The 16,174-nt window shown below is 39.2% G+C and overlaps 1 protein-coding gene across 3 annotated transcripts in view; it reads left to right on the top strand.

Moving 5' to 3' along the window:
• The window catches only part of clip1b (CAP-GLY domain containing linker protein 1b), a 140,348-nt gene that overhangs the window by 115,243 nt on the left and 8,931 nt on the right, over nt 1–16,174 (top strand). For all 3 annotated transcript variants that reach the window (XM_037979448.1, XM_037979449.1, XM_037979447.1), the window contains 3 exons: nt 8,232–8,397; nt 8,487–8,539; nt 8,654–8,766. In XM_037979448.1, the coding sequence (XP_037835376.1) occupies nt 8,232–8,397; nt 8,487–8,539; nt 8,654–8,766 (332 nt within the window). The remainder of the gene's footprint in view (nt 1–8,231; nt 8,398–8,486; nt 8,540–8,653; nt 8,767–16,174) is intronic.

Raw genomic sequence — 16,174 nt, 5'->3', positions numbered from 1 at the left:
ATAATTGCCTTAGAGTTCAGTAATGCCATTACCTCGTGTTCTATGAGGGAGAAATGCAGGTTTACAACACTGCTGAGGAAGCAACTAAGGAAATGGCAGAGCAAGGATTTCAGGTGGTGGTGGCCAGACTGGTGAAGAACAGCCTGGAGAAGATCAGACACATAACTTAGAAGACCATCAGGGCCAATAAGGGACACACACCCAAAGATACAGCAGAAGGATACAAACAACTACTGCAATGCTTTAGGAGAAGTCAGGATAAAATTTAAGGATCCCTGTTTTTAAAAATGAGGTCTTTTAGTTTTAGTTCTTTGCGTGGTTCTACCCAAGATTAAGGTGAGAAACGTGCAGTCTTTCATACTAGTCAATTTTACTCGGGTCATAATTAGTAAGGACATTTTCCTGATGTAATTTTATAGGGGTCGGGGCACTCCCTTTTTTTTTTTAAATTTTGAACTTTGGAGCTGTGGTATACACATGAACAAAGCAGACTGCAACAGAAAGGACCCACTCAGGGAGAGGACATCCCTTTGGGCAGATATTCCACCATAGCTTAAAAAGGGTCGAAACACAGACCCCACTCAAGGAAGTTCTTTTGTTAATCACAAGTTCATCAGTGAAAGTTCTAAAATTGTTTTATTTTGTGTTTATTATTGTTTTGTATATCTGTAGCATAAGGGTCCTTCAGGAGAAGGGTGTAAAGATGGTGGACAAAAGGGAGTTACATTGTGAAAATGACAACACAGAAAAATGTATTAAAGTTAGCCTTATTTAATGTGAATGGGATACTCAACCCAATTAAAAGGTGGGAGCGGCGTTGTTGCAGGAGACTCACCTGACAGAGAAGGAACATGACAAGCTTAAGAGAAACAGGTTTAATCAAGTATTTTACTCATCTTATAGAACAGGCCATATGAGACGAGTGGCTTTCCTTATTTCAGGGAAATCCTTATTTGAAAAGCTGTTTGAAACGAAAGACAAAGAAGAGAGATATGTGTTGATTAAGGGAAGATTAGAAGGAGACCTGGTTACTATCCTGAACATAATAAGGATATAATAAGGATAGATACAGAGTGGAAAATTGTGATATTAGTGTAAGGGATGTATTGGATCATAGTTCAGTATATTTAACCCTGGAACTGTCAAAGGAAACAAAAACAAAAATTTGGAGGCTCAATGCAAACTTATATTAAAGGGAAGTATGAAGGAGGAATTTATGAAAGAAATACATATTTATGTAAAGAAAGATAATAATAGAGAGGTATCTCCATCCACATCGTGGGACACGTGCAAAGCAGTAATCCGAGGGAAGCTAATTGCCAAATCTGCATATTTTTAAAAAAAGGAAAAACAGGTAAAACTTAGAAAATTATAAATAGATAGAAGAATTGGAAAAGCAACATGAACAATTTTCATTGAATAAGAAAAAATCCCAAGAAATCTAAAGAATAAAAACAGAGATAAACTGTATTTTAGAAAATGAGATTTAAAAAAAAACTTTTGTACACAAAACAAAGGTTTTATGAAGGAGGAAGTCAGCTAAATTGCTAGCATATAGTGTGAGGATCTGGGTTTGGCTCCGCCTTCTGGGCAGTGCCACTAATCATTCCTCCACAGGTGTTCCAGTTCCCATTGATGAGACCAGCTGGTACTTAAGCAGCAGGCTGGGATCAGATCTTCGCTGGACCATCAAACCTTCTGGGTTAGATTCTCCGCCACAGCGTCTAACCTAACTTATGCTCCTAAGTTAATCACGTTCTCTGTTTTGTGCCTACGACTCAGGTTTTGCCACGCCACTAGTACGGATCTGAAGAACCACTTACCTGGATGTTCACGGATACTTACCTCGCTGCTACCTGGCTCCTCTTTGGAAACTACTGGAATCGCTTCACTCCTCCTCGACGCCGCAACCTCCCGCTAGGACCTGTAAGCAAACAAAGAGACATTGTAACCCTCGCAACCATCTTGGAAACCAAAGCTGTACCCGAGACTCACCCAGTTCTTCTTCTCTTGCAGACTCCTTCAGGAAAAGATCTCTGTACATAATCTCACCTGTAAATAAATCCACTTACCGTTATCCTTGTCTCCGTGTTTGGTCTTGGTCTCGCTCTATGGACAGAAACCCTCGGGTTCATGACATATAGAATGAAGCAAGTGGCAAATAATAGTATTTACAAAATAAAGGACTCCTCATATTTGATAAAATATAAGACAGAAGAGATTCAAAAATGGTTTGAAAAATATTACAAAAGTTTATATTTTTATATTTATATTATATATATTGTTATCGTTGCCCACGGATGGATTGTAGAGGTGCGGAATTATAACCACTCCAGGAAGGGATAACATTATTCCTCCTTTAATGAAGATGACCGAACAGAATACAGCTGGATGGGTTAAGTGCTCTAACGCCGATGCAGACAAACTTTACACGTCCACACCAGAGTCAGCGAGCATCACGGAGTTAACACGAAACATTCCCCCAGAACACCAACTACAGCATGCACAGTTCCGTTAACGAGGTAAATGCACAGTAACACACTTAAACTCAGATCGGCCTAGCCAGTATGGGAAATGATAAAGGCATAAGCAGATACATACAAGTACTACACTACCCCCCCATTTTAAGAACATCAAACTACTATGGCATGGCTACGTTTTACAGCTAAATACACATTTGCCACATTAATAGTGCAAATTTAAAGGTTACTAGAGCAAACAGTTTTTTTTTTATTATCATTTTTTTTTACTTTCAACACCCTGCTTGGAACTTTAACATAACTCATCTCTTAATGAAGGATAATTATTCAGTCCAGTCATTTTGATAATGGGCAGGGGTCCGTATTTCTCGACCCTTAAGAGTCTTTTGAACACAAGGTCCTTGTTTGTCTTCTTTAGATCCAGAGGTATGTAGTTCATCTTGCTGGTGATGTTGCACAGCCAACCTTCTTCTGCGGGCTGCAACCTGACGCTTGCCCTTTTGACTTAGCAGTTTTGTAGACCCAACCAGAGCTTTCTTTCCGCTGTCACTTCCAGGCTCATCTGGTGCTGGTGTAGGGGAAGTGGTCATTTGTTTGGGTAATGGAACTACATCTTGGCACTGAGGAAGGACCGCATGTCTTTGTCGTCTGATCCATGCTGGTATGACATCACTTGTGTAAGGCTTCAACTGATCATGGTGCATGACCTTTCTGTCACGTTGTGTTAAGATCTCATATAGTACAGGTCCAAGCTGGGCTTTGATAATACATGGGCCTTTCCAGGGGGGTCGTAGCTTGGGGCTAAAGCCCAACTTCTTTGTGTTGTCCTTTACATAGACCAGGTCCCCTATGTTGTAACTGCATTCTTTGGCACGCAGGTCATAGGTCCTCTTCTGTCTGAGCTGAGCTCCACGTAGATGCTGCCGTGCCATGTCATGAACTTCACCAAGGGTCTTTTCAAGGTCATGAGCATACTCCAGGGGGTCCTTTTCACTCCACGTTCGTTCTGCAAGACCAAGCCAGAGATCCTGTGGCTGATGAACTTCTCTCCCCAGCATCAGCATATTTGGTGAGAATCCAGTGCTGGAGTTCTTTGCACTGCGATATGCAGCTGTTAGAAGAGGCAAATGCTCACCCCAGTTCTTTTGGTTTTGGTCTACATAGCAGCGGATCATCTGCAGAAGGGTGCGGTTAAATTGTTCTACTTGCCCGTTTGAAGCAGGATGGTACGGAGTGGTTCTGGTCTTGAAAAAAGCACACTTTCGAAGTTGCGGCCTTGGTCCATATGGAGCTCTAACGGGGCTCCGAAACAAGCGAGGAAGTTGTTGACTAACATTCTGGCAGTTGTTTCCGCTCCTTGGTCTGGAACTGGGAAAGCCTCAACCCACCTTGTAAACTGATCCATGATGACAAGAATATACTTATTTCCAGAGCTTGAGATGGGAAAGGGGCCCAATATGTCAAGGTGCAACCGGTCCATCGGTGCTCCTGCCTGGTAACTTTGTAGCTTAGCTCTCTTCGAAGGGCTGCTTGACTTCAGACCTTTGCACTGGGGGCATTGTTGGTTGTATCTGCAGAGGTCACTTCCCATGCCATACCAATGGAAGCTTTGCCTGAGACGTTGGAGGGTCTTTGTTTCACCTAGATGTCCTGAAAGTGGTGGGTTATGGCAGGCCTGCATGACCTCCACTTGGAATGAAGCAGGGACCAACAGCAGGAGGGAAGGTTTTAAGCTGTCCACACTCTGCCAGCGATAATATAGGACCGCTTGATGGAGTTCTATATGTGGCCAGCAGAGCCAGTATTTTCTAACTGCTGGACTCTCGATCGCAACTTCATCCTTTGTTGGAAGACTCCCTGCTTTCTTCCAGCTATGTAGGATGGAAAGTACATTGTCCTCTTTCTGTGCTGCCGAGAGCTGCTGACTGCTAAGAGTATGCATCCAATTTATTTGGGGGATTTGAGTCTCAGCTTCGGCTTGGTGCTGCTTTTGTTGGCTGTTTCCAACTTCTTCCACTGTCACGTGCCTTATGACGAGTGGGACAACATCATCAACATCTTCCTCAAATCTGGCCCACTGTTTGTGCAGTCTTTGACAGTGAGCACATCCTCTGCAGGGGAGCTCCATTACATCTTTGCCCGCTTGATAGCAGTCACAGTTTGATGACCCTTCTGTAGCCTGTCTTGACAGTGCATCAGCATTTGAGTGTTGCAGACCAGAGCGGTGTTCAATGTCAAAATCATACTGACTTAGTTCTTCAAGCCATCGAGCCAGTTGGCCTTCAGGGTGTTTGAAGCGAAAGAGCCAAGCTAGACTTCCATGGTCTGTTCGAAGAAGAAACTTTCTGCCCAGGAGAAAGTGGCGGAACTGTCTTGTGTATTTTACGATTGCCAACAGCTCTCTTCTGGTCACACAATATCGCTGCTGCGTAGGAGTGAGGTGGTTGCTTGCATATGAGATAACTCTTTCCTCCCCCCACTGGACTTGTGACAACACTGCACCAATGCTATAACTGGAAGCATCAGTGTCCAGGATGTAGTCACCATCAGCTGCTGGATAAGCCAGGACAGGCGCAACAGTCAGTTCCTGTTTAAGTTGCAGGAAGGCTTTTTGCTGGGCCTCACCCCACTGGAACTCAGCTTTTTTTCTCAGGAGACCGTTAAGAGGAACAGCAAGTTCTGCAAAGCCAGATACAAACCGGCGGTAATAGTTGCATAGTCCTAGAAAAGCTTGCAGCTGCTGTGTGTTAGTGGGGGGCTGCCACTCCTGTACATCTTTAATCAGCTCTGGGTTGGGACTTATTCCCTCTCTGCTGACCACATGCCCAAGAAAGAGCACTTTGTCTCTTAGTAGTTGGGCTTGGTGACCGGGCTCTGGAATTTTGAGCAGGTAGCTGACGTGGGGCCATCTTGTCACTTTCTTGCTCTTGTTTTCTGTTGGCATAGACTGATGTAGCAGGTCCACACCCAGCTGACACAGTCTGAAGGTGATCTAACTTTAATTTTAGCTGCTCCACTTTGTCCATAAGCATTTTAAACTGATCCTCTGTTACATACTTTGGGCTCTGGATGCGTCTCGCAGTGTGACATCGTAATATAGAGCTGTGTATCATCTGCATAGTTATGGTGCCTAATGTTATTACTTGGTATAATCTGGGCTAGTGGGAGCATGTAGATATTAAATAGAAGGGGTCCCAGGATTGAACCTTGGGGTACTCCACATGTGACTACTGTTCGCTCTGAAGAGAAGTTGCCTATTGATACATGAACTTCTCATGTTGTTTAGGTAGGATTTGAACCTGCTGAGTGCTGTGTCTGAGAGTCCAACCCATCTCTCCAGTCGCTCTAATATGTTATGGTCAACAGTGTCAAATGCTGCACTAAGATCCAGTAGAACCAGCACTGTGGTTCTTCCACAGTCTGTATTTATGTGGATGTCATTGAACACTTGGACGAGGGCAGTCTCAGGGCTGTGGTGACCACGGAAATCAGACTGAAAGATGTCAAAGCGGTTGGTCATTGTTAAGACGCTATTTAACTGTTGAAATACATGTTTTTCAATAATTTTGCTAATGAATGGAAGATTAGAGATTGGCCTTTAATTCTGCAATAGTGATTTATCAGCATCAGACCGCGCCTCCATCTCAGCCCATCAGCATCCGACCGCGCCTCCAGTGTATCCAATCAGCGAGCAAGCCTTCGTTTAAAAGGACTTCCATCATGGCCCCATCCGTTCGCCGGCCGAACTTCAGCCCACCTCCACCCCTTCTCCACCTCCAGTTTCCCAGCTCCCTTGAGCTTCCTTCCTCTTCAACCTACACCACCAGTGTCCAGCCCGGGGAAGACGCCTCTAATGCTCAACCTGAGCTTCTCCTCGAAGCGCATTGCTATTGTCAGCACTCGCATCTTCTGCCGAGGTCCGAGCGCCAAATATCTTATGTCATTCATGTCAGATAAAACTATTTAATAGCAGCTTCTCTTTGTCATGAGTCTCTCCAGGTTGAAATACCAGTTCATCTACTGGTTTACAGCCTGGAAGTGAGGTGCAGGAGTAGATTTGATTAAAAGTTTCAGCTGTGCTGTCTGTGAACAGGCATTTTGTGATAACATATGTTTTTCTAAGCGAGTCAACATAGATTGAAAAATGATCTGACAGAGCGACATCAATTACAGCGACCTTAGAGATAATTATACCTTTGCTGATAATCAAGTCAAGAGTGTGTCCAAGATTATGTGTCGGCTGTTTTACATGTTGAGTCAAACCAAAGTTTTGAAGTAATTCATTCAGCTTTTTTGCCTCTCTGTCTATAGTGTGGTCAACATGGATGTTAAAGTCTCCCATAATTATTAGACAGTCATAATCAGCATATCATAGATAACAGCTCGCTAAAGTCATTGAAAACAATTTGACACAAATTTTGGGAAAGGGAAGGGAAACCTTTTTACAATTTAATGAATCATGAAAAGATTGCAGCAACCCCTCACTCAGAAAATTGTATTTAGGGGGTGCTGATTCAATGAGTACAGGTGTTTCATTATCATCCAGCCATGTTTCTGTGAGAAACATAGTATCAATATTGTTCTCAGTGATGAAGTCGTTAACTAAAAGTCCCTTTGCTGATAGTGATCTTATATTTAGCAGAGCCAGCTTAAGTGTCTTGGGGGTAGATAATTCCACAGCTTGAGGTTGCTTAAGACAGGGGATTAATCTGAGATTTGATTTTAGGGCACTAAAATAAATATATATGGCATATTTGTAAATGGTGTGGAGTTAAAGGTGGCCTTGTATGCAAATGCCCTACTCATGCATGACAGGCTCATATCTGGCCTGTCATGCTCTATCCCTGCTGCCCTTTCAGTCCTAAATGCATTTGTTAAAATTTCTAAAGAAACCTAACCTTAGCAAAAATGAAGTGTTTGTTGTTAACAGAAAGGCAAAGAGTATTCACTTGATAATCTACCATTCAAGGTATCCAGTTTGGCTTTTGTCTATCTTGGAGTGTCCATAGCAGACACATTAAAAAGTTAAAGGAAGAGAAACTTAAGTTAAAAACAACTTTTGAACTTTTAAGAGTATTGCTCCGGTTAGCGTGTTGCCTGACTCCTGCTGCATCAGCTGCCTCCTCACTGATCCACTTCAAGCATCACTGCAACCTCACTTGACTTTGGACAAAACACTTGCACTCTTTCCTGCTAAAAAGGACTTAAAACCATTTACAATTCTGCTGGTCAGGAGGATAAAACTGTTAAATTGGAAATCTACAGCTTCACCCACACATACAAGCTGGATTAGAAAGGGTCTTTATTTTCTTAAACTGGAAGAAATTAGACTGCCTTTGGCTAGTATGGCTGGATCATTTGACATAAGACATAAAAGAATCCTTTTATGTCTTATGTTAAAGGTACAGGATGTCAGGTCATTCAGAACTGACATTCTGAATTGGTGATTTGACATGTGTTTATGTTTGCATATATGTAATGTGTATAGAAATGTATGTGCATTTATCTATATTTAAATTATATATTGTATATATAAAATGTATATATATAATTAGATATCAAATATGTATAATTATGTATTACTTGTATTACTTAATTTTATTAATTTTTAAAATTATTTTCTTTCATTTGTTTGTTAGGGGAAGGTGCCCCTAAAAATTAAATAAAAAGTATATTAAAAAAAAAAGAAAAGAACGCTTTCTTCTGGTTTAATCCTACTTTTAAGAACTCTTTTCTCTTCTGTTTTTACAGATAGCTGTGCTGCGAGGAGAAAATGCAATGGCCAAGACCCTGCAGTCGGCCGTGGAGACGTTGGAGAAGGACAAAGCTCAGCTGCTGAATCGAGTTCATAGTCTGGAGCAAAGGCTGCTGGGAAGTCAGGCTTCAGAGGGAGATGACAACGAGACTCTCCTCTCGGGTGAGGAGATATATATTATTAATTTTATATTAGAGTGAAACAGGAGATGAAATATGTTTATTCGTGTTTTTTGATTTGTTCGCATGCAGGTGATGCAGTTCTGCAACAGCTGAGAGAAGAGAAAGAGTTTGCTGAAGGACAGGTGAGACTCTTTACAATTACTGTATGGTTAATGGTGATGAATAGACTTATCTCATCTTGTTTACTGCTTAATTTGTCTTCATTAAGCTATGACGTGTGTGTTTGACTCCATCAGATCAACTTCCTGAATAGTGTGATTGTGGACCTGCAGCGGAAAAATGACGAGCTCAAGATCAAGTTGAAGAAGCTTGCTCTGGCTGAGTTCAATGGAAACGACGGGACAGACAGGTAAAAACTACATACAGAGAATTTCTAATGATTGCTTCACATCAAGAGGTCAGACAATAATTTGCAGTTGTTTAGATGATCAATAAATGATCGTTTAAATATTAGGAGCGTAAAGTTTTTTATACACCTATCATAAGACAAGTCATTTTTGTTATGGCCCTTGTTGTGGTCTGTCTGTCCATCAATCTGTGGCCAGTTTCTTGTCCAAGCTCTAAATTGATAACCATTTAAAATAGAAATGTCCAACTGCACAGCTAAGTCAAAGATGATCCCTAATGATTTCAAAGTCATGGGGTCAAAGGTCAGTGTTACAGGTGTCCCCTTTGTGAAAACATTGTTTGTGCTTCAACTATGCAACCGTGTAATTTAGGAATTTCAAACTGCATTGCTGGACACATAATAAGTCAGTGATGATCCATATTGATTTCAAGATCATGGGGCCAAAGGTCAAGGTCACAGGGGACCACTTTGTGAAATCCTTGTCTGGGCTCTAACTATGGAACGGTGCAATGCACGAAAGTGAAATTGCACGGCTGAACACCTCATAGGTCAAGGATGCTTACTGATTTCAGTCTCACAGCGTTAAAGGTCAAGTTCACAAGTAGCCCCCTGCTCTAACTATGCAACCGTGTAACACAGGATTGTCATACAGCATAGATGTCAGATGTCTCATGGGTCAGGAATGATCCCTATTGATTTCAAGGTGATAGGGTTAAAGGTCAAGGTCACATGTGACCTTTAACCCTGCAACCGTGTAGTGTAGGAATGTGAAACTGCATAGCTGGACACTTTATGGATCAAGGATGATCCTTATTGATTTCAAGGTCCTAGAGTCAAAGGTCAAGCTCACAGGTGACCCTTTTGTTACAACCTTGTCTATGTTCCAGTTGTTTTTTGTGCATTTTTTCAATGCCCATGGCCTTAGGAGGTTAATACCACTTCACCAAAGAAATCTTGAGTGGTACTTGTGAAGTAGTCTACTGCGATCATAAAATTGTTTGGATAGGCTGGTAGTCATCAACAGGTAAGTTCTTCTGATTGCAACTTATAGCTGCACTCTCATGTTCTCAAATGTTTTTTATTTAAACTGTTTGTTGATTTACACTATGGGCAATGTCATTATCAGTGAAATTGACCTTTCACTCCACCACAGTTATGTATATACTTAATAGACACATATTGTGTAACAGCATTAATGCTTTGGATTTGATTATTCTGACAAATTACAGGCTTTAAGCTTATTTCTAATCAGTATCTGTAATATTAAGCTATAACCATTTTTGTGTTGATTAACTTTGATTAGCTGTGCTGGTTATCTTGAATTGGATTGACTTCAAAAGTTAATCAGTTGTAAATGTACATCCAATTATTACTTTTTGAGAGTTTCATGAGAATCCATCCAGTGATTCATAAAATATTTTAACAATCACAATTTTTCATATCTATACACAGTGTGGTTGTGGCACTATCTTCATCTTTGGTAACGTTATATTGTGTAGACAGAACAGTGACATTTTCTTATCTTTTTTTGTGGAATCTTGAGGTTCCACAATTGCAGATCGCCAAGAGATATTTTTCACAATCTCTTAGGGAGATCCAGGGACAAAACATGTTAGAGGGTCATATTGACTGCCTATGACATTTCTCAATTCAGTTCAATTTAGTTTATTTATATAGCTCCAAGTCACAACAAGTCGTCTCAGAGCACTGTATAAAAATTTTCACATAACCATAGAAATAGTTACAGTAGAGCAAGTAAAGACAGCAGCAGAGTGAGGAAATGTGGTCAATTTGTCCTCCAGCCTATAGCAGAAACCCAATTTAACCCTAACTATAGGAATTATCAAAAAGGAAAGCCTTAAGTCTAATCTTAAAAGTAGACAGGGTGGCAGTGTCACAGACAGAAACTGGAAGTTGGTTCCCCAGGAGAGGAGCCTGAGAACTGAAAGCTCTGCCTTCAATTCTACTTTTAAAAACTCTAGGTACCACAAGTAAACCTGCAGTTGAGAGTGAAGTGCTCTGTTAGGAAAATATGGAACAATAAGATCTTTAATATATATTTAATATAAGATGTAGCTTGTTTATTGAGAGCTTTGTATGTTAGAAGTAAGATAGTAAATTATATTCTAAATTTGACAGGGAGTCAATGGAGAGAAGCTAAAATTGGATAAAAATGATCTCTCTCAACTCTGGCAGCAGCATTTTGGATCAACTGAAGACTTTTTAAAGACTTTTTTGGACACCCAGATAATAAAGAATTACAATAGTCCAACCTAGACATGATAAATGCATGGACCAGTTTTTCTGCATTACTGTTCCTAGGTTCAAACCCCGGGTTGGACCCAGGGTGTTTCTGTGTGGAGTTTGCATGTTCTCCCTGTGTTTGGGTGGGTTTTGTCCAAGTACTCCGGTTTCCTCTCTCAGTCTAAAAACATGCATATTAGTCTGCCTTCAGGCCCAGGCCTCCCTTGAAAAAGAGATCTGAGATCTCAATGGGATTTGCCTGGTTAAATAAAGGTTAATAAAAAATTTGAGACAAGATGTCTCTAATTTTAGTGATTTTACACAGGTGGAGGAAAGCGGTTCTGGTGACATTTTTAACCTGAGGGTTAAAAGACATATCCTGTTAAAAAAAAACCAACAACTTTCTTTACATTAGAACTGGAGGCCAAATTAATGCCATCCAGAGGAAGTAAAAAGGCTGCAAAGTTTATTCCTAAAATGCTCAGATCCAAAACCCACTACCTCTATCTTGTCTGAGTTTAAAAGCAGAAAATTAAGAGTCATCAAGGTTTTTATGTCTTTAGGACATGTTTGCAATCTAAGTAATTGATTGTATTTATCAGGTTTCATGGATAAATATAACTAAGTATAACAATGAAACAATGAAAATGTATCCCATGCTGTCTAATAACTTCACCTAATACAAACATGTATAAAGTAAAGAGTATTTGTCCAAGTACTCAACCCTGAGTAACTCCATGACAAACTTAAGTGCATGAAGAAGATTCATTGTTAACAATTCAGACTGGAACCCATCAAATAAATATGATTTCAACCATTTTAGAGCTGTTCTTGTTATCCCAATATCCTGTTCAAGCCTCTGTAACAGAATATTGTTATCAACTGTATCAAATTCAGCACTGAGATCTAACAGGACAAGTATGGACACAAGTCCACTCTCTGAGAACAGAAGAATATTATTAGTAACTTTCACCAGTTCTATTTCTGTGCTATGATGAACTCTAATCCCTGACTGAAACTCCTCAAACAGATTATTTCTGTCCAGTTGTTCACACAATTGATTTACAACTACTTTCTCAAGAATTAGAATTAGAAATGGGTCTATTATTGGCCAGAACTCCTGAATCAAGATCAGTTTTTTAAGTAAAGGTTTAATTACAGAAAACTTAAAGCTCTGTGGTACATGACCATTCACAAATTGAGCTGATCCAAAATGGGGATATTAATTTGGGGAAATACCTCTTTGAACAGGCTGGTTAGGATGGGCTCTAGCAGACATGTTGATGGTTTGGATGAAGCTATTATTTTTGACCATTCTGAAAGCTCAACAGTACAAAAACAGTTCAAATACAAATCTGGTTCCAGTGACACTCCTAAAGCTGCCTCATCTGACAGGTAATCAGAGGCAACAGTAGGAAGGATAGTATGAATTTCCTCTCTAATTGAATTAATTTTATTTATAAAGACTCTTTTGAAGTCATCACTACTTAGTTGTAGGGATACATGGCTCAACAGAGATAAGACTCTTAATTAGTCGAGCTACAGTACTAAACAGAAACCTGGAGTTGTTCTTATTTTTTTCTATTAAAAAGGAATAATATATACTTCTAGCTTCACAAAGTGTTTTCTTGTATTGTAGCAGGCTATTTCTCCAGGTTAAATAAAATATTTCTATATTAGTGGAGTGCCGTTTTCTTTCCAACTTTCTAAATGCCTGTTTTAAAGTACATAACTCTGAATTAAACTAAGGAACCAACTTTCTCTGCCTGATCACTTTCTTTTTCAAAGGAGCAATTTTATCAAGTGATGTTTGCATTGAAGTTGTAATATTATCAACAAGATCATCTAAGTTACTGCTTTCTGTTGCATTATTCTGCAAGACAGAGGAGAATTATAATGGAAGAGATTATTTAAATTTGGTTACAGCGTTCTCTATAAACATCTACTGTTAATGGCTGTGTAGTTAGTTAGTTGGTTTAACTCCAAGGTATTTAAAATGATCAGACAGAATAGGATTGTCTCTGCTTTGACACACCTAATTTGAATGATTGAGTGATTAACTGGCTTCTGCAGAACTTGAAGACCTGCTGAAGAGCAGAGAAACAACTAAAACATGCAGGATCGTGTTCCTCGAGGACTGGACTTGGAATCACTGACCTAGAGTGTGGAGTCTTGTGAGCAGAACACATTTTGTTAGCAAACAAACTCTTCCTACCCCCACATCTTTTATAATACATACAAATTATCCATCAAAACATAGGCATTTTTGTCTTCTTTAGGGCAATGCTTCTACTTTTTCTGTAGGTCTTTTAGGTTTCTTCTCAAGTAGCCCCAGAAGGAAGAGAACAACAACTTGATTCCCTATGTCCCTACATTGTTTTTGTGTTTTTCTAATTGTAGTGTGAGGGATGTTTTTAACTAGTCATGTCTCTGATCAAGCATGTAGAAATGTGAAATTTTGAAGTAATGAAAAACTCTCCTTTCACTCACAGTCCAAGAACTTTTTCAATATGCCTTATACTTTTTGTACAGTGACAATTTGTTCGACATGTACTCCTGCCTTTTTCAGCAATTTTTTTTCTCGTTGAAATACATTGGAATTCTGTAAAAACTGTCAATTTCTTACTGCTGTTTAAAAGCTAACTACTTCAGCATACTTCTACCTAGAAACACCACTCAAAGTTTAAACCAAACATCAGACATTCAACTATTACTGAGTGAGGCATCTTTTTGATATCTTGTATAGTTTTTTTATAATTTCAGTTTAAAATAGGTGAAAATTTAGGTCTGATCTTTCTGTGCATTTCCTATGGCCCCAATGAGTAGATTTGGAGACATTTTGGGTGAAACCAATTGACTCCACTAACTTATTAAAGGCTATGTTTAAGCTATCACTTTCACCATCTACATGAATCCTGAAATCCCCCACTATTATGAGTTTATCAGTATTTAATAAGTTAGACAACAAATCTGAGAATTCAGACAAAAATTGAAAATAAGAGCCTGGTGGACTATCTAAATAAGAAGTAAAAGTGTTTTTTTCTGATTTCCATTTTGGATGAGAAAGACTGAGGGTCAAATACTCAAAGAATTATAACTAACAATTGGTTTAGCATTAATCACTAATCCTAACTGAAAAATAGCAGCTACTCCTCTACCTGGACCTGTTGTTCTAGGAACGTGAAAAATTAGATAATTAGCAGGAGTTTTTACTAACTCATTTATACTAACAAAATGCTCCTGTTGTAGCCAGGTTTCTATAAGACAAAATAAATGAATAAGATGATCAGTTATCAAATCATTAACTAACAGACTTAGAGGAGTGAGATTTTATGTTCAGTAATCCACATTTAATTATTTTATTTGCTTGTTCTGGTAAAGTAACTGTGTTTATTTTTGTAAGATTTTTACGATTTATTTTTCTAAAGATTTTTGGTTTATTTCATTTGGGCTGTGGGTGGATAACAGAGGAGAAGCAGCAGAGAGGTGTGTAAAACTACAACTCTACTACCTGGACTGGAACCTGGGTTGTCAACTTTCTAGGCCAAATTCCTAGAAAGAAGAGCAGCTCCACCCAAAGTGGGATGGATGCCATCTCTCTGTTCAGCAGCTGAATGAAGACAAACATGTCGTCGCTGGTCAGATTGGAAAAGTGGCCAGTAAAAACTACGGAGTCTGACATAGTTTTTGCAAAGTTACATACAGAAGCAGTATTTATTTTAGAGACCTCCAAATGGTACTAGTGTATTCATGAAGGTGTGGTAGTGTGAATGCTGAGTCAGCTTTCAGACTATTCTTTTCTTGTTTTTTTAGTTTTTCATATATTTTTTTGCAATCAACGTACTTCCACATAATTTGTGCTTTTTTAACCATTCATATATCAAAACATTCCACTTGATCAAATATACATTGCTATAACTTTTGGTATTTGTAACTTGTATACTTTTCTTAATGTATAGCTTTAATTAAAATAGAATTTTCCATAGAAATACATTGAGACATAATTTGTGCGATTTCTCCTAAAATCTAATCCTGTGAGATGAAGTTGTTGCTGCTGCATTTATTTGTCTGGTACTGTGAATGTGTCCTGTTAAAAAGGAGATGTATATGTTGCTGGGTCTGATTTACAACTCCAAATCCAAAAAAGTTGGGACTTTATGTGAAATGTAAATAAAAACAGAATACAATGATTACATAAACCAGTATTTGAATAGCAATCAAATGTAGTGAACGTATAGAGTATTTAAACTAAGAAATTTTACCATTTTCTGACAAAATAAGGTAGTTTTGATTTTTATAGCAGCAACAGATCTCAAAGTTGATCCAGGTCTGTGTTTCCCCACTTTAAAGCATCTCCTCTTCTTTTAACAACAGTCTATACAGGTGCTGGTCATAAAATTAGAATATCATGAAAAAGTAGATTGATTTCAGTAATTCCATTTAAAAAGTGAAACTTGTATATTATATTCATACNGGATAAGCGGAAGAGAATGGATGGATGGATGGATGGCATTTTCCTCATCGTGGAAAGAATTTTCCCATGCCGCGACAATTCTCTCACCAACAATTCATCACTGATGAATGGAGGTATATTTGCAATCGTGACTTTCTTAGCAGGAGTACTCAAAGGGGAGATAGACAAAAAAGTATCATTCACAACAATGCCTTTCTCAATCACTTTGTTTGCCTTCTCCACACTGTCAACAAAAATGACCACAGCGCTGTTCATCCGAGCAGCTGACTTAATGCTGCTGCAGCCAACAACTTCTCCCACCGCCAAACTACATTCCTCCACCGTCATAGGGGGACTATTAGATATAATCTTCAAACCATGTTGTCTCGTGAGTTTGGTCAAATCCATTTCCGGCATTTTGCGCCAAAAGGCAAAATGCCGGCACTACACAAAATCGTAACCACTTACACTTAATCTAACTCCACAACCACAATAATTATAGAACAACCCAGAAAACAAAACCCAAAAGAGATAGAAAAAAACAAGTTAGAAAATCTCAATCTCTCAGTCCACTCACCACACGATCCTCCACCAACCCCCAGCATGCAGTGCGAAAGAAAGAAAGAAAGAAAGAAAGAAAGAAAGAAAGAAAGAAAGAAAGAAAGAAAGAAAGAAAGAAACAAACAAACAAACAAACAAACAAACAAACAA

Source organism: Kryptolebias marmoratus, linkage group LG14 (assembly GCF_001649575.2).
Source record: "Kryptolebias marmoratus isolate JLee-2015 linkage group LG14, ASM164957v2, whole genome shotgun sequence".
Lineage (NCBI taxonomy): Eukaryota > Metazoa > Chordata > Actinopteri > Cyprinodontiformes > Rivulidae > Kryptolebias > Kryptolebias marmoratus.
The sequence above is the reverse complement of the archived record's forward strand: the minus strand, read 5'-3'. Positions and strand labels throughout refer to the sequence as shown.